Raw genomic sequence first — 23,913 nt, forward strand, 5'->3', positions numbered from 1 at the left:
CACAAAAAGTTGTTGGATCTGTGCTTGGAAGCAAGGAGATGGAAACTGAGCTCCTTAGCTGCTGAACCCTGTAGATACACTCCAAGTAAGAAGAGAAGGGGCAGCAAAGTAGCTAGAGAAAACTTGCAAGGATGGAAGCTTGCTGAGGAGGGCTTTGTGCCACCTGAGAACTCCAAATACGTATCTTGTCACTTGATGTAGACTGCAGCAGCTCACAGATATTCACCATTTCCTACCTTGCTCTGCGGGTTTTCTGCAGGTGCAGATGGCAGAGTGGATTTCGGAATCCTTAAGGTCCTGGATGATGCGAAGCAAGTGCTGACTCTGAAGAACAAGGGGAAGTACGAGATTGCCTACAGGTGGGTCCGGCTGCCTGGTCTGTGAATGCACGGTGCCACCATCTGCCCAGGCCTGCATTCTTCTGGCGTCCATGGCTAGAACCTGGCTACCTCATGGTCCAGGTAACTAGAAACCCCGGGCTCTCTAGTCTCAAGTATTTTAGTAGAGAATCCAGCCACACACCAGCGGTTCTTCACAGCTCAGCAGGAACCAGGAGAGACCCTGAAATCTGAGCCACTGGGTGCTGAGATTCCTTGTCTTCCTTTGAGGGTCAGCTCATTTCCTTTTATGAGACTCCTTTAAAGGAGGGAATGAAAAGATTCGGTGTTGAGGTTAGCTTGCGACACTTGTGTTGGTCTGCACTCTGTGTCAGCATCTGGGATTGTCCAAGCAGAGCTGGACTCTTATTTTTTTTTATGATCCCATGCAAAGTCCTGGCTGTGCTGGTGACATCTGTACTTCTAACGACAGAGGTCTTTGTCCCTTCCCTTTCTCCCCAGTTTCAAGCTGGAAACCGCAGTTACCAACATCCGCGACTTGGCGTCCCACTTCACTCTGCAGCCGCAGAAGGGCGTGCTGCCTGTCTCCAAGTGCGGTGTGCAGGTCCAGCTGCTCTTCCACCCCAAGATGGAAATGGATATTGAGGACAAACCCATCCTGCAGTGCCAGGTGAGCTGCCTGAACCAGGCGGTGTTAGCACACCGTGTCTTGGTGTGAGCAGGACTTGTGTCTTCTGGAAGGAGGTCTTTAGCTGGGGAATCCACTCTCACACGTATACGACCAAGTCTTTGAGAAACCATTTGTGGTGCTCCCTAAGTGGAGCTGTGAATCTGGCGCTGGAGGAGGCGTTTGAACAGGGAGGGTGAGCTGACAGGGACCTGGGATGGGGGCCAGGGGACAGAGGTAGAGGCTGGCTTCTCTGCTGCATTTACCAGCTCCTCCTCCGGTTGCAGGTGATTGAGCCCAGCATTTGTAAAGGAGGCGAGACCATCGCCGTCATCCCGGTGAGGGTGTCAGCAAAATCTGTGTTCAGCAAGTACAGCATTTACCCTGCCTCGCTCATCAACTTTGGTGCCATGGTGAACGGCACCAGGAAAACCTGCACATTCACACTGGAGAACAAAGGAGTCCTCGACTTTAAATTCCACATCTACCAAGCAGACCAGGATGCACCCGTATTGCCAAGGAAAAGGTGAGAGAAGACCTTCACCCCCGTTCCTGCCTGAGTAGGCACCGGCATGGCTGGTGTGTGATGGGCAGCCAGGACGCCTGGGTTCTTGTCCGTCTGCGTCACTGGCTTGTGAGTGGGGAACAGAAGAATGCCTCGGTGTCCCCGTGTGTGGGACAAAGCTGGTGATGTAGCTGATCTGTCCATAAGCGACAGCAATAGGTACTGCAGGCAGCCGTCCAGGAGCCGTCGGGAGCAGGAAGGCTTGCTTCCACGGGGAGGAAGGCCAGCCCTGGCCGCAGAGAAAGGCAGGGAGATCTCAGCATGATGGATGTCTTCTGCTTTCTCCTCTCAGTGCACATGAGATGAAATCCACTCACTCTCACGAGAGCGAAAGCTTCAGCAGAAGGACACCCTCAGTCAAGCAAAGCAAGCCCTCGCTGCAAAAGGACGTGAAGCCCGTCATGCAGGTGGGTGGCTCCTGCTCCCCGACACGTGCCGCTGCGGGTGGTGTGGGAGGACGCTGCCGTGCCCAGGCTGGGGACTTATTGCCCTGGGATGGGACATGGTCTGCGTGATGGAGGTCCATCGTCTGCCAGCCAGGAGCAGAGGCAGGAGTTGCTCAGTCATGGGACATGCTCTTGCTTTATGCTTTAGCACAAGAGGCAATGGCCTCAAATTGCGTCAGGGGAGGTTTAGATTAGATATTAGGAAAAATTTCTTTACTGCAAGAGTGGTGAGGCGTGGGCACAGGCTGCCCAGGGAGGTGGCTGAGTCCCCATCCCTGGAGGGGTTTAAAAAACGAGTAGATGTGGCACTTGAGAATATGGTTTAGTAGGAATGGTGGTATTGGGTGGATGGTTGGACTCGATGATCTTAGAGGTCTTTTCCAACCTGTGATTCTATGATTGTGGCTGGGGTCAAGAGAGGGGAGCAGGTCCTATGCTTGGTAGCTGCTAGCCCAAACAGATCTGTGAATAGCACAGATGCAGAACGTCCCTGTTAGAACTCCCAGTCCACAGATACCAAATGACCTTGCTTTTTTCTTCTCCTCAGTCCCCTCTCTTCTCTCCCACCATTTCTCGCAGTTTTCTCTGCTCTCCTATTTTAGCCCTGGAGGCTGAAGGATCCCAGCTACCACCTTCACCTTTTGCACCCAAACTCCGTTCTCTATGCCCCTTAGGGCAGGCCTGCAGCTCCTCCTGGCTTGTTCATCTCATCCTGGGGCTGCCTTTGGGCCATGGAGTCATCCCTCACTGGGGATGCTCAAGATAAGGCTGTTAGACATCAGCCTCTCTTGGGACTCTTTCTGCAGGCTTGCTTCACTTCAGGCATGTTCACGGTGTACCCTGACTTTGGTTCCATCCCTCCCGGGGGCCAGCAGATGATCAGGGTGGATTGCTGCGCAGAGCCACTGGGGACGTGCGAGGAGCACCTGTCCATCGATATCAGCAACAGAGATCCCAGTGACAATCCCCTTGGCATCCCCTACACCCTGTTTGCCGAGTCCTGCCTCCCAGGTACGCCGCGTCCACAGCTTCCCTTGGGCAGACCTGCTGCTGTTCAGCACCCAGGCTTACTACTGGGAGAGACAGACAGCCGGACCCTAATGTCCCATCTTAAAATCCTCAGAGGTTCCAGTCTTTTTCAAGGCTACCAGTGGGGAGAGGCTGGGAGGGAGGCATGGAGGAGTGAAAGGAATGCGATACCCTTTAAGGCTGAGGGCAACTGAGCTCCATCCTCACAGCCAGCTCCCCCACCTGGGTTGGGTTTAGCAGTGACCTGGGCAAAAGGGGCTTATCGAGCCTTCTGAGAGGCCAGCGGAGTCCAGATGAACTCAGTAGGAAGGCTTCTCCATCCTCAGCCCTTCCTCTTGTCTGTTGGCAGCGTTTGTGGTGGACGACATTGAGTCAATCTTTGAGGAACACCGAATCTGCAGCAACATCAACCTCTGCCACATCCTCCAGACTGTGCAAGACAAGGGCGTGTACATCTCAGAAGAGAAGAAGTTTATCTTCACCAATGTTGTGGTTGGGCACCGGGCCACAGCTCACTTCAAGATCCGCAATGTGAACAAAGTCCCCTGTGATGTGGTCCTCTCCATCAAACCCATCCCTGGTAAGGTAAGAGAACAAGAGACCATGGCGAGCGTTGCTTTTCAAGGGCTTTGTGGTAGCTTGTCTTGTTCTCCAGACTCGTTGATTCCTCTTGCCCAGACTAGTCCAGGTCAGTGCAGGTCAAACTTCAGGGGAGAGCAGCAATGCTGGGCTAACAGTTGGGTTGAATTCAGGTTGAATTGTTTCAAGCAAGGTTCTGGCTCAGCCCTCTGGGTCTTTGGTGGGAGACCTAAACCCTTCTGAACATCTCTTGGAAGCGCACGTGGAGGGGCTTTTCTACGGGACTGACGTGCCAGGGCTCAAAGCAGACCATTTCTTCAGGCTCCCTGGTCTTTTCCCTCTCTTTGAAGGCTAATTCTAGATTATTTGCAAGGTTTTCCATGTGGTCCCCACCTCCACGTATGTTGGGTGGCTGCCCGGTGCTCAAAGCAAGCTTTATGGCAGCTCCTTGTGCAACGTCAGTGCCAGTTTGGAGCCACCCTCTGAGATGGAAGGAGCCTGTCGAGGGAAGCAGGAAGGCAGGCGCTGTCTGGGGCTGTTCCCCACAACGCACATAGGAGTAAGACTGCATCACGTTGAAGGATGTTTTCTCCTAATACCGCTCTGTGGGTTCTTCCAAGTTTAAGAGCTGTGTTAGCGACGTTTTCGAGGTGGATCCTGTTCAGATGCATGTGCCCAGCCGCTCCCACGCCTTTGCTACAGTGACCTTCACTCCGCAGAAGGTGCAGAACTACCGGTGCACTTTTAAGGCTTCCCTTGATGTCCAAGCAAGGTAACTCACCCTGGGAAATGGTAGGGGGGAACTTTCTGATAGGTGCTTCTCCTCTGAGAGGACATAGACCCTTTGTTCACCCTAACTCTTTTAGTAGCCTTAAGCAGAGTACGTAGCATTAGATAAGTAAGGAAGAAGTAACTACTAGACATAGCAGAGCAGCAAAATTGGTAGTGGTAGTTTAGCCTGTAGGAGTAACGGTGAGGACGGTGTAATATTGGGTAGCCAACTGGAATTTACTGAAGCAGAAAAAAATGGAGATGTGCAACAGCTCACCTGGGGCTTTCCAAGGACAGAGGATTAGATGAGGCAGTTTCTGCGCCAGCAAGTCAGCATGCGTCGTTTCCTTCTTGTTCATGTTAAAATTGGATGATCCTATGTGATTGCCTGGGGTATGTTAAGGTATTTTATGTTAAGGTATTTTATAGTGAGGAACAACTGGACCCCTTACAGAAGAGGAGCCCAGTTCCTCTGTCCTGGGACCTGTGTTTGCAGCGGGGCTCTGACCTGCTCTTCCCCACCCCTTGAGCTGCTTAACTGGGACAAGACTAAGTCAGCTTTCTGCCCTAATAAGCAATTCCTGGTTTAGTGTCCTTGGAAATAATCTGCACTGATGGTGTGATTTATTTACTTTTCCCTTCTTGCTATTATACCTTTTTCACGCTTGTGCTTTTCGCATATGTCTCATATCACCGCAGCCGGTGAATTTGCCATGTCTCGTTATTGACCTGCTGTACTCCATGCTTTAATGAAGTGAAATGATTTTTAACTGTTATTCTGGAAGGCTCTGGCTTTTGGGAGCAGATTCCTCTTGTGAATGGCCCTGGTCTATCTGGGAGGAGAGGGGTGGGGAGCTGGGTGGTGGGGTTACAGGAGCACCAGCCAGGGAAGACGCAGCGGGCAGCCCTCGCTTCATTGCTTGCCAAGCGGGAAATGGGTTCGTGCCAGGCGTAACGATTTCTCCTCTGCCTCTCCTGCAGCCCTGCGGCGGTGAAAGCGCAAAGCCTGACCTTCGAGATCAGCGGAGATGGGACTCTGCCTCAGGTGACGGTCGTGCGCCCGGTCCTTCGCAATAAGAGAGGGAACCCTCTGCTGGTCTTCAAGAGGCTGTTGCTGGGCAATTCGGAAAAGCTGCCTCTGGTCCTTCGTAACAGTGGCACCGTACCTGCCCAGGTGAGGACCTGCATGGGGAATGTTCTGGTCTGGGAACAAGTGCTCATGCCATGGAGGAAAGGTCCCAGAAAACCTGGTAGACCTTGAAACAGGTCTCAGAAATTCTTTTTAAGCAAATGACTGACTTTTGCTTTCCCGGAAGGGTGTTTCTCTTGGAAATGGGATTTTCTGACCAGTCTGTCCTTTGCAGTTAAACACAACACAACAAAGTTGGTGGGCTGTTCTTCCCCCTGCCCTTCTTCTCATGTTTCAGCTCGCAGGGGCGTGTGTGATGTCCTAGTTACATGAGATTGTGTTTGATCCCGTTTTACTACCTAATAATTGAACTCAGTTGTAGTTGAATTACCTTCTGCTCGTTACTTTTAATACTTTCTGTCCTGTTTGGTTATGTTTAAATTATATCCCAATACCTCTGAACACTTTTTTTCTTTTTCTCTGCCTGATTTTACTTAAACTTTGTGCCAAGAGCCGTGTTTGAAATGGGGCAGCGTTGCGGGTTCCCCGCGCTGGCCCAGCAGCAGGATGGTGTCCATGTGGGTGCCATCCTGTACCCACACCGGCATGGTCGTGCTCTGTATCCCTTTTCTCAGTTGGCGATAGACGTGTTGGATGAAGGGGGAGTTTTCTGCTTGAAAGCCCGGCCCACCACACACTGCACCTATCAAGCTGCAGGAACGCGGGAGGACTCTCCTGGAGAAGGTAAATTCGTTAGCCATGAAGTGTGGTCATGCACACAGGGGCAATGTGTGCCTTGCTCTTGGCTTGGCCAAGCAGCAGCCAGGTGTTAGACACAATTTCTTCCCTGGGGCTCTCGGTACCCCTAGTTTTTCATGTGGACTCTGCCGCATTTCTTTCTAGCAAGTCATAGGAAGTTTTCCTGTTCTTCTGGGCATGGTGGGTTGGGTTGGAGGGACCTATCACCACTTCAGTGGACCGTCTGAGGTCTTGGCTGCATGTGGGAAGTTAGCAGGCTGAACAGAGGCAGCCCTTGAGCCCACAGCCAGCCAACAAAAGCCAAAACCGCTCTTTGACTCAGCTTTACGTACAGCAGAAGCTGGGTGGATGCAGTTTGAGTGAGAACTAGGTCTTAACTTGAGGTTAAGACACTTGAGCAGTGATATGCAGGGTGGTGGTGTAGTCTTGTGAACGTAGGAGGAGAGTCTGAAACCACTGGTGGGACAACCTGTACTTAGAGGCAGCTGGGATTCAACCTCTTATTCCTCTTACACCCTGTGGAAATATCTATCGTTGTCTCTGATTTCCATTGCTGTGCAGAGAAGCCGCACACCGCTTCCCTGGTCCTGCACCACGGGGAATTAGCAGAGTTTGACGTGCTTTTCAAACCCACCCTGGCCTGCCGTGTGGAAGGGAAGATCCGCCTGTCAGTGGTGGACAACCCGTATGAAGAGACCACCATTCAGCTGGTGGGCGAAGGCTACGAGGATGACTTCACGCTAGATAACATCTATGGACTAGCAGCAGACAGCAAGGAAGAAAACACTGAGGGAACTGTGGAGGAAGACGTGATTGAGGGTAAGACAGGCTGTCAAGATGGAGCAAGGAATAGGAAAATACGCATTTCTACTCACCTTGTGCTGGTGCAGGTGTGGTCCAGCCTTAGCGGACAGATCCTGCTGCCTTTTGGAGCTTACAGAGCAGCCACACTTGAGAGCACAAGGGAAGATTGTCTGTCAAGGGAGAAGCTTGCAGGCTAGCAGAGAAGGGTCAGAGATACCAGCGTTCAGCTGAGTATCTCTAGCAGGAGGTCTACCAGCCGCTGGTACGCGATGGGAGATGAAGACCATGTGTGATGATTTGTCCTCTGTATGACCAGGCCTGTGCCGTCACCCACCGGAGCCAGTGGTCTGTGAGCGTGCCTGCCGTGTGCGCGGAGGCAGCGCGTGCTGCACTGCTGTCTCTGCACAGACACAGCCACGCGTTTAGGGAGACATCAGGGCATTTCCCTGAAAGCGGTGGGACTGGGAGCTGCATCTCCCAGAGGGAAGGAAGGCTTGGAGCAAGGGAGAGTTGAGTTGGGCATACGCTTGTCTGCGCGTGTGAGGGGGCAGATGGACCTCACCGCTCGCTGAGATCTCTTGCACTCATTCTTGTAACAGCTGCCAGAGTGGACCACATCCAGTTCGGGGACTGTCACGTCGGGAAGCCCTACGCCGTGACCTTCACCATCACCAACCGCAGCAGGGCGGAGGCGATGCGCTTTGAGTGGCTGGCAGCCCCCCCGTTTCACTTCTCCCCCCAGGTGAGCTGGGACGGCTCTGCCTTTCCCCGCTGCTTGAGCCCTGCCCAGCGTGTTCCCAGGAGCTGGCAGGGAGTCACCACGTACCGGTGAGAGCCCGTTTGGGTGCCACGTAGGAGATGCAATCCCTGGCTTTGCTGGGGCAGGGCTGTCAGCCCCACAGAAAAGGCTCCATGGTGTGGGAGCTTGCTTTGTTTGTCCTTTCCTCTATTCAAACTCAGATGAATACGCAGCAAGATGCAGATTCCTGGCACAGCTGCTCACCACATCAGTCCCTGTGTTGTCAGTCCTGCCTTTGTCAGTGATTCCAGTTTGGTCTTGGCTCTCTGGTTCTCCCTAGGTGGGACATCTCCATGCTGGCTGTGCTAAGGACATCACAGTGACCTTGAAATCGGATGTCCCGGTCACCTTCAAAATGCACCCTGTGAAGTGCAGGGTGGCTGGGATCACCTTCCAGCTGCCGCCGGACGAGGTTGCCGACTGGCACGACTGCCTGCGCACCGTCAAGTGGGTGGAGGATACCACGAGGGGCCCGATAGCCCCAGGCAGATGGCTTCTGAGGAAGAAGGTAAGAAGCGCGATAGCAAAAGCTAACCGAGCTTCCACAAAAAGAGTTGCCGATGGCAGCAGACCTGCTGGCTCAGCAGCTCCTCCTTCCTCCTGCCGTTTGATCCATCCGTGACGTTAACCAGCAGTGCGTTTTAGGGGAGAGGTAGGTGCCCGGCGACCTGGTACGCTCACACGAGATGGGGAAATCGTTTTGACAGGAGAAGTTTAGCCAGATGCAAACGATCGATCTCTGCCAAAAGCTGCCCTGTTGCAGCCCGGGTTGAACAGGAGGTCGTATTTTACGATAGCACATTTGGTGGTGTTAAAATCTCTGTGTCTGATTGAGCGCCTTTTCACGAACAAGGAGTTAAATCCACTGCGCTCTGTCTCTTGTTTTGGAGGGCAACACTAGCGCTCTTCTACGTATGCTGGCCAGCCCACCAGCGCATCGTGGGTGAGCTCTGAGCTCTGTCTGCACTGATACCAGAGATTTTGGTTGCGGTCTCTCTACCATCTACCTATCTGTATGGCAGTTGGGCAGGAGTCGGAAGAAAGATTGTCTCCAGAAACTCTTGCTTTTACTATCCCAATTGCCAAACACACTTACCTTGGGTGATGGTTCTTCCCTAGTTTTTGGACAATTGTAAGGGCTGTAAACCAAACTTCTTCCCCATCAGAGCATCAGCAGCTGGAGGCTTTCCTAGTGAGTTCATTGCCATCCCAGAATGCCTGTCGCCAGCCCTCACCAGCATGGCTGTTGCCCCACACATGACATCTGGAAAGCCCTTTCTCATAAGACAAGAAGGAAAAGGTGCTTTCCAGGTTGGTTTGTTCTTGGGGTTCTCCATCTACAGAGCTCCAGCAGGGGCACATCTCCTAATGTAGAGGCCTGCTGGATTTATAGAGGGCCAGGAAAAGGGTCAGACGCCCTACAGGGTTGAAACATGGGGACTGGTGCTTGGTGATAGTCCCCACAGGTGTATTCACAGTGGTGGTGGTGATTGCTTTGATCAGTAGGTAGAAACAAATGCTATAGTGGAAGGGCCAAGTTTAGGCATCTTTCCAGGGAATTAAATGGGAATGGTCCTTCCTAGCCCCTGTACGTGGCTGATTTTGGAGGTCGAAAGGCTCCCTGCTCAGTTTGACTTTCTGGGCTCTGCTGAGTGATTCTTCCCTCTCCTGTTTGGAGGTGATGGGGCCCGAGCCAGAACCAGCTCACACTGTCCTGGAGAAGAGCAGCCGCGAGGTAGAGCTTCGCCTGAGCGCTGTCGTTGACTATGCCGACTTCAAGCTGGATACGGACGTGATTCAGTTCCAGGAGACCTCGCTCTTCCAGACGAGGGTGGAGTGAGTGCTGGAGGCCAGGCTGGGACCTGCGAGTGGGAGCTGCCTTGCCCACCTCAAAGCCCCGCAGGGTCTGGCAGCGGGGTCTCGTGGGGTCTGGGTGCGTGGCTGTACCTGCTGGGCCCGTCTGGGCAGTCCCCATGGCCGTTCACCGGGGCTGTGGTGTGGGTGGGACGGGTGCAGCGCTGGGCGAGGGAAGGGGCCCCCGGCCAGCGCGATGGCAGGGGCCCGTCGGTTCCTTCCCGAGGAGCCGGCCTGGCTTGTGTGACTCCCCCCCGCCCCGCGGTCCCTTCTCTGCCCTGCGCAGAGCGACTGTGCCGACTTCCAGACAGAGAAGAGCGTTGCCGCAGCCCCCGCCAGCCCGGGGGGCTCGGAGGTGAGCCTCGCCTTCAGAAACGCCTTCCTCCAGCCCACGGCCTTCCAGGGCACGGCGGAGCACCCGGCCTTCGCCGTCAGGGCCCCGAGACCTCGCGTGCCCACCAGACGGCGTCCATCGCCGTCTGCTCTGCGGGCGGCCCGGCCCCCGGCACCAGCAAGATGGTGGTCTCCTGCCCCGGGGGGGCGGGCGTCTCCTGGGTCTACTGCCTCCGCGGGCTCCCCCCTCAGCAGTGACCCGCTCCCCTCCCCGCGGGAGTCTGTTAATTAACGGAGCGTTCATTAAAGGTAAAGGAGGAGCTGCTGTCTGGTGGGGAAGGGCGCCCCTGGCGGCGGGGCGTGGCGTTGCGCGGCAGGCGGCCTCCGCGCCGCGGGGGGGCGCGGCGGGGCCGGTGGTGCCGGGGTCACGTGGGCGGGCGTCACGTGGGCGGCGGCGGCGGCGGGCGGTGTGGGTCCGGCGGGGGCCATGAGCGCGGAGCGGGAGCTGGCGCCGCTGGCGCCGGGCGTGGTGCGGGCGCTGAACGACAAACTGTACGAGAAGAGGAAGGTGGCGGCCCTGGAGATCGAGAAGTGAGCGGTGGGGGCTGGCGGGAGCCGGGGGGGGCTGCGCCGGGGCCGGGGAGGGGCAGGCCGGCCCGGCCCTGAGGGGAGGGGGGGGTCCTGGGGCTGCTCGGATGCTGAGGGACCGGGGGGGGGGGGGCGAGGGGTCACCCCGCGCCGGTGGCAAAGTGACCCTGCCCGGGGACAGCCCTGGGGGGTGGGGGAGGGAGAAGGGCTCCGCGCCCTGCCTGCCGCCCCGGTGCCGCCGGTCGCGGGAGTTGGGCTGCGAGCCCGGGAGCCGGGTCCGCGGTGAGCCCCGTGGAGATGGCCGGGTACCCATGAACCCCATGCAGGTGGCTGTGTCCCCAGTGAACCCCATGCAGGTGGCCGGGTCCCCATGAGCCCCGTGGAGATGACCGACTCGCAGGTGAGCCCCCTGCAGAGACCCGGGTCTCCGGTGACCCCCATGCAGATAGCTGGGTCCCCCGTCAACCCCATGCAGGTGGCCGGGTCCCCGGTGAGACCCCTGCAGAGACTGGGTCCCTGGTGAGCCCCGTGGAGATGGCCGGGTCCCCACTGACCCCCACGCAGGTGGCCAGGTCCCCATGAACCCTGTGGAGATGACCGGCTCCCAGGTGAGCCCCATGCAGGTGACCGGGTCCTGGTGAACCCCCTGCAGAGACCCAGGTGCCCGGTGAGCCCTGCGCCAGCAGCGGAGCCTCAGAAGCTGACCGGGAACACGGCACCCGCTCCTCGGCGCTGCTGGCGGAGGTGCCGGCACTTTGGCCGTGGGATGCGAGGGCTCCCCAGGGCAGCAGGCCGGCGCTGGGGCGGCCGTGCCCCTCATCCGTGCCCCTCATCCGTGCCCGTCGCCCGCACCCATCTCCGGTCAGCCGTGGTTTGTCACCTCGCGGTGCCGTCCCAGGTGTCTCCCGCGCTCCGTCCCGGCTGCCGTGGTGCGAAGCGCCCGCTGTCGCCCTCGGGTGTTGCCCGGGCTCCACCCGGCATCGCTGCTGCTCTGGCGCTCCCGGCGCCCGCCGCCATGGCCGTGCCCTCTCTGGCGCTGCCCGCACACGTTCCCCGCATCTCCTCTCGCTCTCGCTGCTCTGGGTGCTCTCTGCTCCTCCTGTCCGTGGCTTTGCCGGGGAAGGGCTGTGTCCTCCCCAGGCGCTACCGGAGGGCTCAGCTCCCGGAGCAGACCCGAAGCATCCCCTCGGGACAGCCCAGCGCGGGGCTGGGAGCGTCGGTCCGAGCCGGAGGGCGAGTTCCGGGTGGGAGACGCGGCTGTGGTGAGCCTGCGAGGGGAGCAGCCGGCGGCGCGGGGACGGAGCTGCTCTGCCCAGGCTTTGGCAAGGGGCGCGGGGTGGGAACCATGCGCCTGGGACGTGGAGGGTGCACCTGGGTGGCAGAGAAAAACTGCTCGTGGGGTGGGGTGGGTGTTTGCTGGGGTACAAAGGCGATGCATCCAGGCCCTTCTTCGGTTCCAAGGCGTTGATCTTTTGCTCGTTTTTACTCTTCTTCACGGGAGTGGTTTCTGAGGGTGGGTTGGGGTGGGCGCGCTGCGCTGTCTTCGCAGCTCCGGCCACGGGGACGCTTCGGTAGCTGCCCCTTTGCTGCTGCGCCGGGGGATGCTCTGCTGCAGCTGATTCTGACCCAGGATGACGGTTTCATGCTTGGCTTGTGCCAACTGAAGTCTGGTTTGGCATTAGCCAGTTCAGCTGACGGAGCTGGAAGCCCAGTTTGGGGGAGGGTTTGAGGGGGAAGGCAAGGGCCAGCCCTCTCTGCAGATGCACGGATTCAGAGCGGCTCAAACCCATCGCAGAATGGCACCAGCAGCCTCTCAGCTCCGGTACCTCCTCATCCTCTGGCCTCTAATGTGGGAGCAGCTCCCGCTGCCTGCAGACTCTCTGACGCTGTGCGCTGCTTTTTGCCTCGTTAGTTAAATCTGGAGCCCTTTCAGCTCTTGCAGCAAGTCTGTGAAGCTGTTCCTGTTTAGACAAAGCTCTGCTCATTAAATGTAGGCGGTGAAAGGATCGCCCCGGCAGTCGCTGCTGCTCGAGCTTGGTGCGTTCCTCCTGCCGGAGCCTGCTGCTGGGGTGGGACTGGGGGCCGGAGCCGACCCCCTAAAGCAGCAGTTTGTGAGAGCAGGTCAGGCTGTAGCTGCTGGAGAGCTTGGCTTCGGGGGAGTGAGCTGTGTGATATCCCCGGGGAGAAAGGGGGCAGCTGCTCTGCGCAGAGCAGGGTGAGAACAGAGCTGCCGTTAATCGTTTCGAGGGGAGAAAGTTCATAAACATCTTCCATAATGATTTTCCTGGGTTGTAGAGTGGGTGATTGCCCAGTGGTGCCCGTCTCAGAGAGGGCAGCATGAGATTCGATATAGGGCCAAAAAATCCCCTAAGTGGAGTTAGGCAGTGGAGGCTTCTACACCTTCGTCGAAGATTAAGGTAAAGATCCTTATACAGGCCGAGATTTTGACATGTGTGGTGCCAGGTGACGGATAGAAGTGGAAGAAAAAGGGAAAAGCAGCGTTGCATTGGCCGGGAATCGAACCTGGGCCTCCGGCGTGGCAGGCGAGAATTCTACCACTGAACCACCAATGCCAGATGTGCACTGCTGGCTGCACAGCTGGCTGCACAGCTGGCCCTGCCACAGGAGAGCCGGGCCTGGAGGGCTGGTCGGGCGACCCGGGGCCTTGGAGCGATCCGTGGGCTGGAGCGGGGTTATGGCCTCTTCGTTACAGCGCGGCCGGGTAACGAGGGGTTGCGGGGGAGGAGCAGGTCTGGCGTGCGGAAGCTTTGCTGGCTCTTTGGTTAAGCCTTGCACTGGTGAGTAGTGTATTTACATAAATCACAGAGTCATTAAGGTTGGAAAAGACCTGTAAGATCATCAAGTCCGACCGTCACCCCAACCCCACCACAGCCCGAAGTGCCACATCCAGACGTTTTCTGCACCCCTCCAGGGATGGGGACTCCCCCACTGCCTGGGCAGCCTGGGCCAACGCCTGAGCACTCTTTCAGTAAAGAAATTTTTCCTCATCTCCAATCTAAACCTCCCCTGAGGCAGCTTGAGCTTCCTCTTGTCCTGTCGTGATGAAGCGGCGTGCCAGCTGAACTGGGTGGCTGCAAGGGTCAAATCTTCATGCTGAGCCTGTGTCTGGTGGGCAGCAGTTCCCCGCCGAGGCACCAGCCGAGCGGTCTCTGTGTGAGGGGAGAGCTCTGGTTTCACTTCAGCGTTCCCCGTTTTGGTAGCACTTTCTCTGGCATTTGTCGTGGCTGAAAATCCCTGTTTCGGACAGCTGTAGGGAGCCGAGCTCCGGAGCGTTTGTGTCGGGCAGACCCTGAAGCCCCCTGGATGCTTTCCTCTTCTCTCTCCAGGCTGGTGCGAGAGTTTGTGGCTCAGAACAACACGTCTCAAATCAAGCACGTGATCCAGATCCTGTCGCAGGAGTTCGCGCTCTCCCAGCACCCCCACAGCCGGAAAGGCGGGCTCATTGGCCTGGCCGCCTGCTCCATCGCCCTGGGCAAGGTACGTAGGTGCTGGGGGGGTTTTCGGCTCGTGCAGGTTGCGATGGGGGAACGGTGGCTCCTCCTGGGTCAGCGTGATGGGAAGAGTCAGGCTGGCGGCCCCACAGCTCCCCGGCTCCCTCCCTGCGTTGCAGCGTACGGCTGGGTTGCGTTTGAGTTTCCCCAACGCGCGCAGCCACATCTCTTGGGCACAGGAGCGCGTTCTGGCCCGGGTCTCATCTTGGCAGCTCCCTAGGCGTGGTTTAAGTCCATCTGTCCGCCCTCCGGCTCCAGCAGCTGGACTGGACTCAGCGGGTCCAGCACAGGAATCTCAGGCTCCGGAGGTAAGAGAAGAAGCCTACAGAGAGGACGACTTTCCCTTGGTCAAGGAGGACTGCATGAGGGATCGCTTAAGCAATCTGGACGTCCACAAATCTATGGGCCCCGATGGAATGCACCCACGAGTGCTGAGGGAGCTGGCGGATGTCATTGCTGAGCCACTCTCCATCATCTTTGAGAGGTCCTGGAGGACAGGAGAGGTGCCCGAGGACTGGAGAAAGGCCAATGTCACACCAATCTTCAAAAAGGGCAAGAAGGAGGACCCAGGGAACTATAGGCCGGTCAGCCTCACCTCCATCCCGGGAAAGGTGATGGAGCAGCTTATCCTGGAGGCCATCATCAAGCAAGTGGAAGAAAAGAAGGTTATCAGGAGTAGTCAGCATGGATTCACCAAAGGGAAATCATGCTTGACCAATCTGATAGCTTTCTACGATGACATGACTGGCTGGGTAGATGAAGGGAGAGCCATGGATGTTGTCTACCTGGACTTCAGCAAGGCTTTCGACACAGTCTCCCATAATATCCTCCTGGGGAAGCTGAGGAAGTGTGGGCTGGATGAGTGGTCGGTGAGGTGGACTGAGAACTGGCTGAATGGCAGAACTCAGAGCGTTGTCATCAGCAGCGCTGAGTCTAGTTGGAGGCTGGTAACTAGTGGTGTCCCCAGGGGTCAGTACTGGGCCCAGCCTTGTTCAACTTCATCAACGACCTGGATGAAGAGTTAGAGTGTACCCTCAGCAAGTTTGCTCATGACACCAAACTGGGAGGAGTGGTGGATACACCGGCAGGCTGTGCTGCCATTCAGCGTGACCTGGACAGGCTGGAAAGTTGGGCAGAGAGGAACCTGATGAGGTTCAACAAAGGCAAATGCAGGGTCCTGCACCTGGGGAGGAACAACCCCAGGCACCAGTACAGGCTTGGGGCGGACCTGCTGGAGAGCAGCTGTGTGGAGAGGGACCTGGGTGTGCTGGGGGACAACAGGTTGACCATGAGCCAGCAGTGTGCCCTGGCTGCCAAGAAGGCCAATGGCATTCTGGGATGCATTAGGAGGAGTGTGGCCAGCAGGTCGAGGGAGGTTCTCCTTCCCCTCTACACTGCCCTGGTGAGGCCTCATCTGGAGTACTGTGTCCAGTTCTGGGCTCCCCACTTCAAGAAAGATGAGGAGCTACTGGAGAGAGTCCAGTGGAGGGCTACGAGGATGGTGAGGGGACTGGAACATTTCTCCTACGAGGAGAGGCTGAGGGAGCTGGGCTTGTTCAGCCTGGAGAAGAGAAGGCTGCGAGGGGACCTTAGAAATGCTTACAAATACCTGAAGGGTGGGTGTCAAGAGGATGGGGCCAAGCTCTTTTCAGTGGTGTCCAGTGACAGGACAAGGGGCAATGGGCACAAACTGAAGCAGAGGAAGTTCTGTCTGAACACGAGGAAGAACTTCTTCCCTCTGAGGGTGACGGAGCCCTGGCCCAGGCTGCCCAGGGAGGTTGTGGAGTCTCCTTCTCTGGAGATATTCAAGACCCGCCTGGACAAGGTCCTCTACAACCTACTGTAGGTGGCCCTGCTTCGGCAGGAGGGTTGGACTAGATGACCCACAGAGGTCCCTTCCAACCCCTACCATTCTGTGAGTCTTTGTTAACAGAGCTGCGAAGAGTCTCTGCCCTTCCATCTCCCACCCCCAGCTCAGCCGGCTCCGACAGGGCCTGCGGGAAGTGGTGTTAAGCTGTGGGCCAAACGGTGGTGGAGTCATCGTCAGAACAAGCGAGCGGCACGAGGTGTCAAGCTGCGCCAGCCTGGGCTCGCAGCTTTCTCTTGGGCGCGGCAGAAGTTTCACTTGCTGAGTGCGTGGGTTGCTTGGTCTGGTTCTGGAGGCATCATATTGATGCCCTTGTGCGAGAAGTTGGCTGATTTCTTCCCAGTTAAGGTTTTTCTCTGTAACTTCCCTCTCGTTAGGGAGAGCCAGCTCAGTGAGTTGCCTCCAGGGCTATGCCAGAGCACCCGGATCCCCGCGGAGAGGAGCCCAGACCCTGCAGGCCCGCGGCTTCATCGGGCGTTTGACTCAAACCACGCAGCTGGTTTTTGAAAACGCTGAGAAGGGAAGGAGTCAGTTTGGTCTGTAGTAAGGTGTGCGTCCAAGAAAGCAGAGGGCTCGGGGAGAGCGGGTGGTGCCTGTTAGAAGAGCTATGAAGTAAATTAGAACTCGTTTATTCCCCTTCTAGAGTCGTGATCGGTCTGAGCAGATGCTTTGAAGCCTGGTGGCTTTTACGCTGACAGCCTGTATGCTGCTGGCTGGGGGCTTCTGAGCAGTGCTCCTGCTTCGTCCTCGTGTTAAAAGGCCGAGTTTCTTTTCAAGCCCTCCTCTCCGGGGTGAGCAATGCGCTGCTCTGCCCTCAGCGCAGGCACCTAACCCGCCTTCGCCTCCGGCACAGCTCGGGGACAGGCGCTCTGTGCTGCCGGTGCAGCTGGCGCTGGGGAGTGGAGGAGCTGCTTTTGGTGGCCTTGAGGGGCACTGAGATAACTTGGAGTTGGACTTCTAATCTGCTGGCTTGCGCCTTGTTGATTTTCTTACTGTCCCCTGTGCTAGGCACTGGGGAAATGCTGGCGTGTTTCCCCAAAGCAGGGTTTTTTAGCTTCAGAACAAGCCGGCCTCCTGCCTCCACCTCTGGGTCTGTCTGAAACTCCTGCTGCGCTGCTGAATCCTTAAGCAAAAGCCTTTTGGGCTGGGGGTTGGCGTCACTAATGACCGTATTTGCTCACGTGCAGAGTCAGGGTCGGCCTAGCGTGACCCTTCTGTGGTGCAGGAGGACAAACTTCCGTGTGTAAAATCAATCTTGCCTGCGAATAGAGCCCTGCAACCACTTTATCTAACAGATGTGTCCAGCTTAGCTGTGCCAGCTGTGGTATCCCCTCGTCTGTAAGCACCTGCACGGGCTGAAGCTGCTCCTCTTCTGGTAGCTGGGACTGTGGCTGAGTGAGTGTTTCTGGAGACCGCAGGGCAGGAAATTGCTCTGGGGACTGCTGAAGGTCTGTCCTTTTGTGAAGCCCATATCACCCGCTCCTTCGTGGTCCCCAGCTCCTGACGTTACAAAGAGGAGCCCAACAGACCAAGGGCTGCTTTGCTTCACTGAAGGTGCAGGTAGGATCGGTCCGACCCTGTCTGGGATGTTCTCCCTGGTCCTGGAAACCTCGGTGGGTTCATGCAGAGACCAGCTGGTGGAGCAGGATAAATCCTGGCGGAGAGCTGGTGGCCGCTGGCTTTGCTGGGGATCTGCCTCGTCTCCTGCCTGCGGGGCAGAGGGAGGCAGGGATGCATTTCTCTGTGAGTCTGTCTCCAGCAGAGACGAGCGGTGTGCGGTGGGAAGCAGCCCCTCTTGCTTTGCAGGGCACTCGAGCACTGGAATAACTGCCCAGACTTCACAGAATCACAGAATGCTTTGGGTTGGAAGGGACCTTAAGAGGCCATCTAGCCCACCCCCCCTACAGTGAGCAGGGACATCTTCAACCAGACCAGGTTGCTCAGAGCCCCGTCCAAGCTGGACTTGCATGTTTCCAGGAATGGGGTGTCTACTGCTTCTCTGGGCAATCTGTGCCAGCGTTTTACCACCCTTGTCATAGAAATTTTCTTCCTTGTATCCAGTCTAAATGTACTCTCTCTTAGTTTAAAGCCATTGCTCCTTGTCTTATTGCAACAAATCCTGCTGAAAATATCTTCCCCATCTTTCCTGTAGGCCCCTTCAGGCACTGGCAGCTGCTCTAAGGTTTCCCTGGAACCTTCTCTTCTCCAGGCTGAACAGCCCCAGCTCTCCCAGCCTCTCCTCATAGGAGAGGTGCTCCAGCCCCCGGATCATCTTTGTGGCCCTAACTTCTTGCACATCTCTGGGAATCAAAACCAGCCAAGTACAGCTGCAATAATCTCTTCAGTTGCTGTGTAGCCTCCCTCGAAACGATTTTTCGGCTTGCTCAGTTGGCTGTCATTGTACCTGAATAAGAAGATTCAGTATTTTCAGTAATAAAATGCAGAATTCAATAATGAATGCTGGCCAGCGTAGATGCACTAAGCCATCCCGGGTCTGAGCTTTTGTGGCATGCCCACGTGCTCTCTTCCAGGGTTGCGCTGTCTCTTCCCTGTCCCCGTAGCATGGCCCTCAGCTAACCGGTCCTCTCCTGTCCACCAGGACTCTGGGCTCTACCTGAAGGAGCTGATCGAGCCGGTGCTGACGTGTTTCAATGACGCCGACAGTCGGCTGCGGTACTACGCTTGCGAGGCCCTCTACAACATTGTCAAGGTGGCCAGGGGCTCCGTCCTCCCACACTTCAACGTGCTCTTCGATGGCCTCAGCAAGGTGAGAAGCTTCCTCTCAACTCTCATGTGCTTTTATTTCCCACGCTGGAGAAGTAAGGCTTGTCCTCTAGTCCTTATCTTCTCTGGGTCAAACAAACCGAGTTGTCCAAGGTCTTCTTTTGAAGGAAGCTGGTTTGCTTTGACCCAGGCAGGTCCGAAGGACCGAAAGAGCAGTTTCTGCAGCGGCACAGTGGCCACTGACGTTGCGGGTGCTGGAGCTCGTTGTAAGATACCTTGTTTTCTGTTCTCAACTTCAAGATGTATTTTTGTGCTCCTTATTGAGTGGTGTTAGGAAATGAGGCTGACAGGACTGCTGCAGGTGAGGTGGCTCAGCAGTACTACGGCTTTGTGGGGCCTGCAGGGTCAAAACCATGTCTGCGTATGCGTGTCGTTGCAGTTTGTGCCTGTAGACTTGTGTTTCTCTGCCGCTTGAGTGTGGCTGCTGGCCCATGAAAGCCTGCACAGCTGAGGGAGGTGATGGGTGCTTGATAAACCCCCCTTAGGAAGTCTCTTGGGAGAATTTATTGCAGCCTGATGAGGAGTTGGAGATAAAGGGACTTCTGTGTCCGTCCCTGTAACACCAAAGGAGAGCAACAGCCCTGGGAGCTCTGTGGCAGAGCGGGGAGCAGACCTGGGGCCTGCTGCTGCAATGGCCCTTGTTTCTGTCATTCACAGCTGGCTGCCGATCCTGACCCGAACGTCAAAAGCGGCTCTGAGCTCCTTGATCGGCTTCTCAAGGTAGGTTTTCCCCTCTCCGGCAGAGAATCCTTGGTGCAGGCTGCAGACATGTCCTGGCTGGGGATGTGTCGGTCCCCGAGGCAGCAGCTGCTAAAACCATCCCAGCTCAGTCCTGTGGCTACTGTCGAAGCATTTCTTCCTCTCACTGACCGTAGCCTGGTGGACCGAGGGTCTGGTGGCGATCTCGGGCAGCTGGGTTGAGGGGCTTGTAGGTTATCGCGGTGCCACGTGTGCGTTCAGCTCTTGGGAGCCGGCTGTGTGGGGAAGCAAGGTTTGAGTCTGAGTCGAGTGGCAGCCCTGTCGCAGGCAGCAGAAGGGCTGTTCCCCTGCTCCTTCTGTCTTGCCTAAGCGAGTAGCGAGGAGAAGTGAGCGGAGCTGCTCTGGGAGGAGCAGAGCTGCTGCTTGGGGCTGGGGGGCTCGGTTCCTGTTCTGCCTGCCGATGGGCTTTTGCTTGCACGGACCTCCCCGTTCCTTTTCTGCTGCTCGGAGGTGAGTGGCTCCCTGCCAGGTCCTGCCCCCCCTGCTCCTCCGCGTTGGCTCAGCGGTTAACGCAGGCTCTGCATCATCTGCTGCAAAGCTTCCTGCTGGGAAATCCGCTCCACCGCCCTGGTGCGAGAGACCCAGCCGTGCAGCCAAATCCGCCGAGCGTGTAGGAAGAGCTGCTAAAGGAAAGGCAGGGGACTCTCCCACCGCTGAGACGCGTGGCTACGTCAAAGCTGCTCACCGGTGTGCGTGCATTGGAGAAGCTCCCACCCTCCTCCTGTTGAGCCAGGCTGGCACGCAGCGGGCAGGAGCCTCCCGCTCTGGGTCCCGCTCAGCTCAGCGTCGGTCCCTGCCCGAAGGGGATTACTAGCTCATCGCCTGAATAAACCAGGCGGCTCCTCCTCCCCAGGTCTCCTGACCCGCACACCCATGCGTCAAACTCTTTGTCATCTTTGTCCTGTCACGTGCCTTCAGAGAGGCCAGGTGGGGGTTGGCAGCACGGGGCGGCGGCCGTCCCTCCTGACACCCTCTGCTTGGGCTCCGCAGGACATCGTGACTGAGAGCAACCAGTTCGACTTGGTCGGCTTCATCCCGCTGCTGCGGGAGAGGATTTACTCCAACAACCAGTATGCCCGCCAGTTCATCATCTCCTGGGTAGGTACGCGCGGCGCCGCGTCTGCCTGCCAGTCCCAGCTCCGAAACGCTGCGGACCCGTCAGCATCCCGTGTCTGGGCAAACCGCAGAGATCCGTGGCGATGGGTGAACTCGGGCACCTGAATTTACTTGGCAGGCTTTTTAAGCCAGCAGTTTTTCACCCGTTTCTTTAAAATGCCAGCTCCCCGTCACCTCGCCGTTGCGGTCACGGGAACGTCATAACTGCACTTCTGCCAGGCTGGTTCGGGACGTTGCACACCGAGTTAGAAAATACGGTCAAAGGGTTGCTGGCAGAAATAGATGTGCTGTGGTCTAGAGGTTACAGTCGCCCGAGGGACAGTGCCAGAGTGCTGTCCGTCAGCCGGTGGGGATGGAGGGGTGTTGCTCTCCGGGAGGCGAGGGATCTCTGCTTGCCTTCTCCTTTCTGCGCGAGGCCGGAGCTCTCGGTGCCTGGCCGGGGTCTGGGGGAGCTGCGTGCCCCTGCACTCTCTCTCGCAGCTGCACTGTTTGCCATCCCAGGTCTGCCGGCGTGTGTCTGGGCCGTCAGTCCTGATCCCTGCGCTGCTGTAGGGAGCTGATGGGAAGCGTAGCAATGCTGCAGGCTGATCGCTTGCTGCCTGTGCTGGCCCAGCTTCTTCCTGAGCTGGGCAACTCCACACCGTCCTCTTGTCCTTCCCCCCGCAACCCGCACAGCTCGGCTCTGGATTCCTCAGTATCGCACCGGATTTGTGCAGGTGATGTCAGTTAGCTTCTCCGAAACCCACCTCTTCTTTCTTATTCCTCTTGTGAGCTAGATCCTGGTCTTGGAGTCTGTGCCTGACATCAACCTCTTGGATTACCTGCCCGAAATCCTGGATGGGCTCTTCCAGATCCTGGGAGACAACAGCAAGGAGATACGGAAAATGTGAGTGTGGAGGCTGGCGGGGCAGGAGGCCTGTGTCTCGCTCGCTGTCTGTCCGTCCCCCTCTTGGTTTGTTTGCAGCCCTTCTGTATAACTGCGGCAGAACCCCGTGTGCGTGGTGGGAGACGGAGCAGTCTGGCTGGCTTGCTGGGTGGATCAGTGTCCTTGGCAAGAGCCTCCCTTCCCCGGCTTGTTGTGGCTGTGGAGGACACTGCCGTCTGTGCTGGGGGACAAAATATTTTGGCTTGGTTGAGCTGTTGCCTTCCCAGCCCTTGCACCCAGTGTCGGAGCCACAGAGGCTCGTGTGTGCTCCCAGGGTGGGGTACGAGCTCTGTGAACAAGCTTGCAGCGTGCGAGCCTTGCTCAGCAAGGCAGAGCACCAAGCCAGCGTCTCCTGGGTGGAGGAGAGGAGCAAGCATTGCGAGCTTGCTCCTCAGATCCGTTGCTGGTCTCAAGACAGAGGCTTTCTGAGGCCCAGGGGGGGCTGGGTGTTCTCAGGAAGGTAAGAGGGTCTTGGCTCCTGGCTCTGGGGGAGAGTAACTGGACCCATTTTGTAGGGCACAAGTAGGCGGTGAGACTGGCCTGGGTCTGTCCCGCTGCCAGGCCCTGCTGGATCCTCGCTGCTGCTTTGTTTCCCAGCGTCCACACGTCAAGGAACAAGTGCTGAAAGCTTTGGGTATCAGCAGCCCTCCCTGCTCCCCATCCCCCCTCAGTCTCAGCAGAGCCTCGGTGGCTGTGAGGGCAGTTGGGGGAAGGTGGGGGGGGCTCTGGGCGGTCGTCGCCTCCGTCCTCGCGGCTCGGCGCAGTCTCTGCCTCGGAGCAGGGTGAGCTCGTCAGCTTCGTCCTTCCCAGCCCTGCCCGTGCGTGGAGGCATGCCTGCCGTGCCACCAGCATCCTTTCCGTGCGTGCGTGTAGGAGCCTGGTCTCCATAACTTCTCCGTCCGAGGTGACTGAGCGCTGACCGGCTGCTCTGCCTCTCCGCAGGTGCGAGGTGGCTCTCGGGGAGTTCCTCAAGGAGATCAAGAAGAACCCCTGCAGCGTCAAGTTTGCAGAAATGGCCAATATCCTGGTGATCCACTGCCAGGCGGCGGGTGAGTGCGCGGGAGCAAGCAGTAGCGGCCGCTGCCAGGTTTGCCGTGCCGACCGTGGGTTCAGGCCAGGAGCTTTGCGGTGGGCAGTTCGCCCGCTCACCCCCGTGCCTTCTTGTCGTCGTGCGTGCAGATCCCGGTGGAAGGGGGGAGCAGGCAGCGCTCCCACGGCTGGCACTGCTGCTCTTGTACGGCTGATCTGCCAGCCTCGAGTACAGGTCTGGAGTCCTCCTGCCATGGAGGTGCCTGAAAGTAAAATACAGAATCACAGAATCCCAGCGTGGCAGGGGCTGGCAGGGCCCTCTGTGGGTCACCCAGTCCAACCCCCGGCTGAAGCAGGGTCACCCAGAGCAGGCTGCACAGGACCGTTTCCAGGCGGGTGTTGAGTATCTCCAGAGAAGGAGATACCTGGCTCTGGATGGCTCCTGTGGATATCCAGCACATGTGGAAGGATCTCGCAGGGGCTTATTTTAACCTCTGGTGGGACAGGGGTGTGGGCAGGACAGTTAAACGCACTGTGCTGGGCGCTTGGTGCGAACGCTGCACTGCAGCTCCAGCGGGTCCGCTGCGTAGGCGGTGGCAGGGGGTTACGGCTGCAGCGGGGTGTGTTTCCCGAGAAGGATCCTGTCCCTGAGCTGTGCTTGTCGAGCTTAAACTGCTCTTGAAACCTTGCTGAATGGGAGTGGGTTTCTTGCGAGGCAGAAAAATAGGAATAGCCCGAGACTGCTTGCTCTTGATTAAACTGATGCCCGATGAATATAAGGTGTTTAAGTGTGAAATGTGGCCTGGCATTGTCTGACTGCCCCAGCAGTGCTCCTTTTTTCGGAGCTTGAGGGGTTAATAAAACCCCAGCTCTAGGTGTGGTGCCACATCCAGACAGGCAGCTGCTACAGGTGTGACAGAGGAAAGATCCTGAGGCATTGGGAAGCCTGACAGAATTACTTGTAAATGAGGAAACCTGGACTATGGATTGAACTGGGTTAACTCTGAAGCCTAATGGTTGTGTTTAATCTCAACCTCGCTGCAGATTCAGGTCTTATCTATCACTTCAGGGACTAAACTCTCTTGGACTAGAGTCTCTCTGGACCATGTCTCACCTTGCAGGTGGTCCTTGGCCTGTGGGATTTGCTCAGCTGCCCGTGCTGTCTTTTCCCTCACCTTTGCTTGTCCCGTGTCTTCCAGATGACCTGATCCAGCTGAGCGCCATGTGCTGGATGAGGGAGTTCATCCAGCTGGCTGGCCG

At 57.2% G+C, this 23,913-nt stretch overlaps 1 protein-coding gene and 1 non-coding gene across 5 annotated transcripts in view; one reads left to right on the plus strand and one right to left on the minus strand.

Annotated features, from left to right (window-relative positions):
* LOC142362822 (hydrocephalus-inducing protein homolog) overlaps positions 1-10,388 on the plus strand; it is an 84,318-nt gene extending 73,930 nt beyond the window's left edge. For 3 of the 4 annotated variants that reach the window (XM_075433480.1, XM_075433481.1, XM_075433483.1), the window contains 13 exons: positions 260-359; positions 840-1,008; positions 1,293-1,531; positions 1,863-1,977; positions 2,823-3,027; positions 3,395-3,630; positions 4,245-4,396; positions 5,377-5,569; positions 6,160-6,268; positions 6,845-7,102; positions 7,687-7,829; positions 8,167-8,394; positions 9,565-10,388. In XM_075433480.1, the coding sequence (XP_075289595.1) occupies positions 260-359; positions 840-1,008; positions 1,293-1,531; positions 1,863-1,977; positions 2,823-3,027; positions 3,395-3,630; positions 4,245-4,396; positions 5,377-5,569; positions 6,160-6,268; positions 6,845-7,102; positions 7,687-7,829; positions 8,167-8,394; positions 9,565-9,726 (2,309 nt within the window). In that variant the 3' untranslated portion in view covers positions 9,727-10,388. The remainder of the gene's footprint in view (positions 1-259; positions 360-839; positions 1,009-1,292; positions 1,532-1,862; positions 1,978-2,822; positions 3,028-3,394; positions 3,631-4,244; positions 4,397-5,376; positions 5,570-6,159; positions 6,269-6,844; positions 7,103-7,686; positions 7,830-8,166; positions 8,395-9,564) is intronic. The other variant, XM_075433482.1, reaches the window with a different exon arrangement.
* A 2,775-nt stretch (positions 10,389-13,163) lies between these two features.
* Positions 13,164-13,234, minus strand: TRNAG-GCC (transfer RNA glycine (anticodon GCC)). Its single transcript has one exon. It is a non-coding gene; the product is annotated as a tRNA-Gly (tRNA).
* Between the last annotated feature and the right edge of the window lie 10,679 nt (positions 13,235-23,913).

Source organism: Opisthocomus hoazin, chromosome 12 (assembly GCF_030867145.1).
Source record: "Opisthocomus hoazin isolate bOpiHoa1 chromosome 12, bOpiHoa1.hap1, whole genome shotgun sequence".
NCBI lineage: Eukaryota > Metazoa > Chordata > Aves > Opisthocomiformes > Opisthocomidae > Opisthocomus > Opisthocomus hoazin.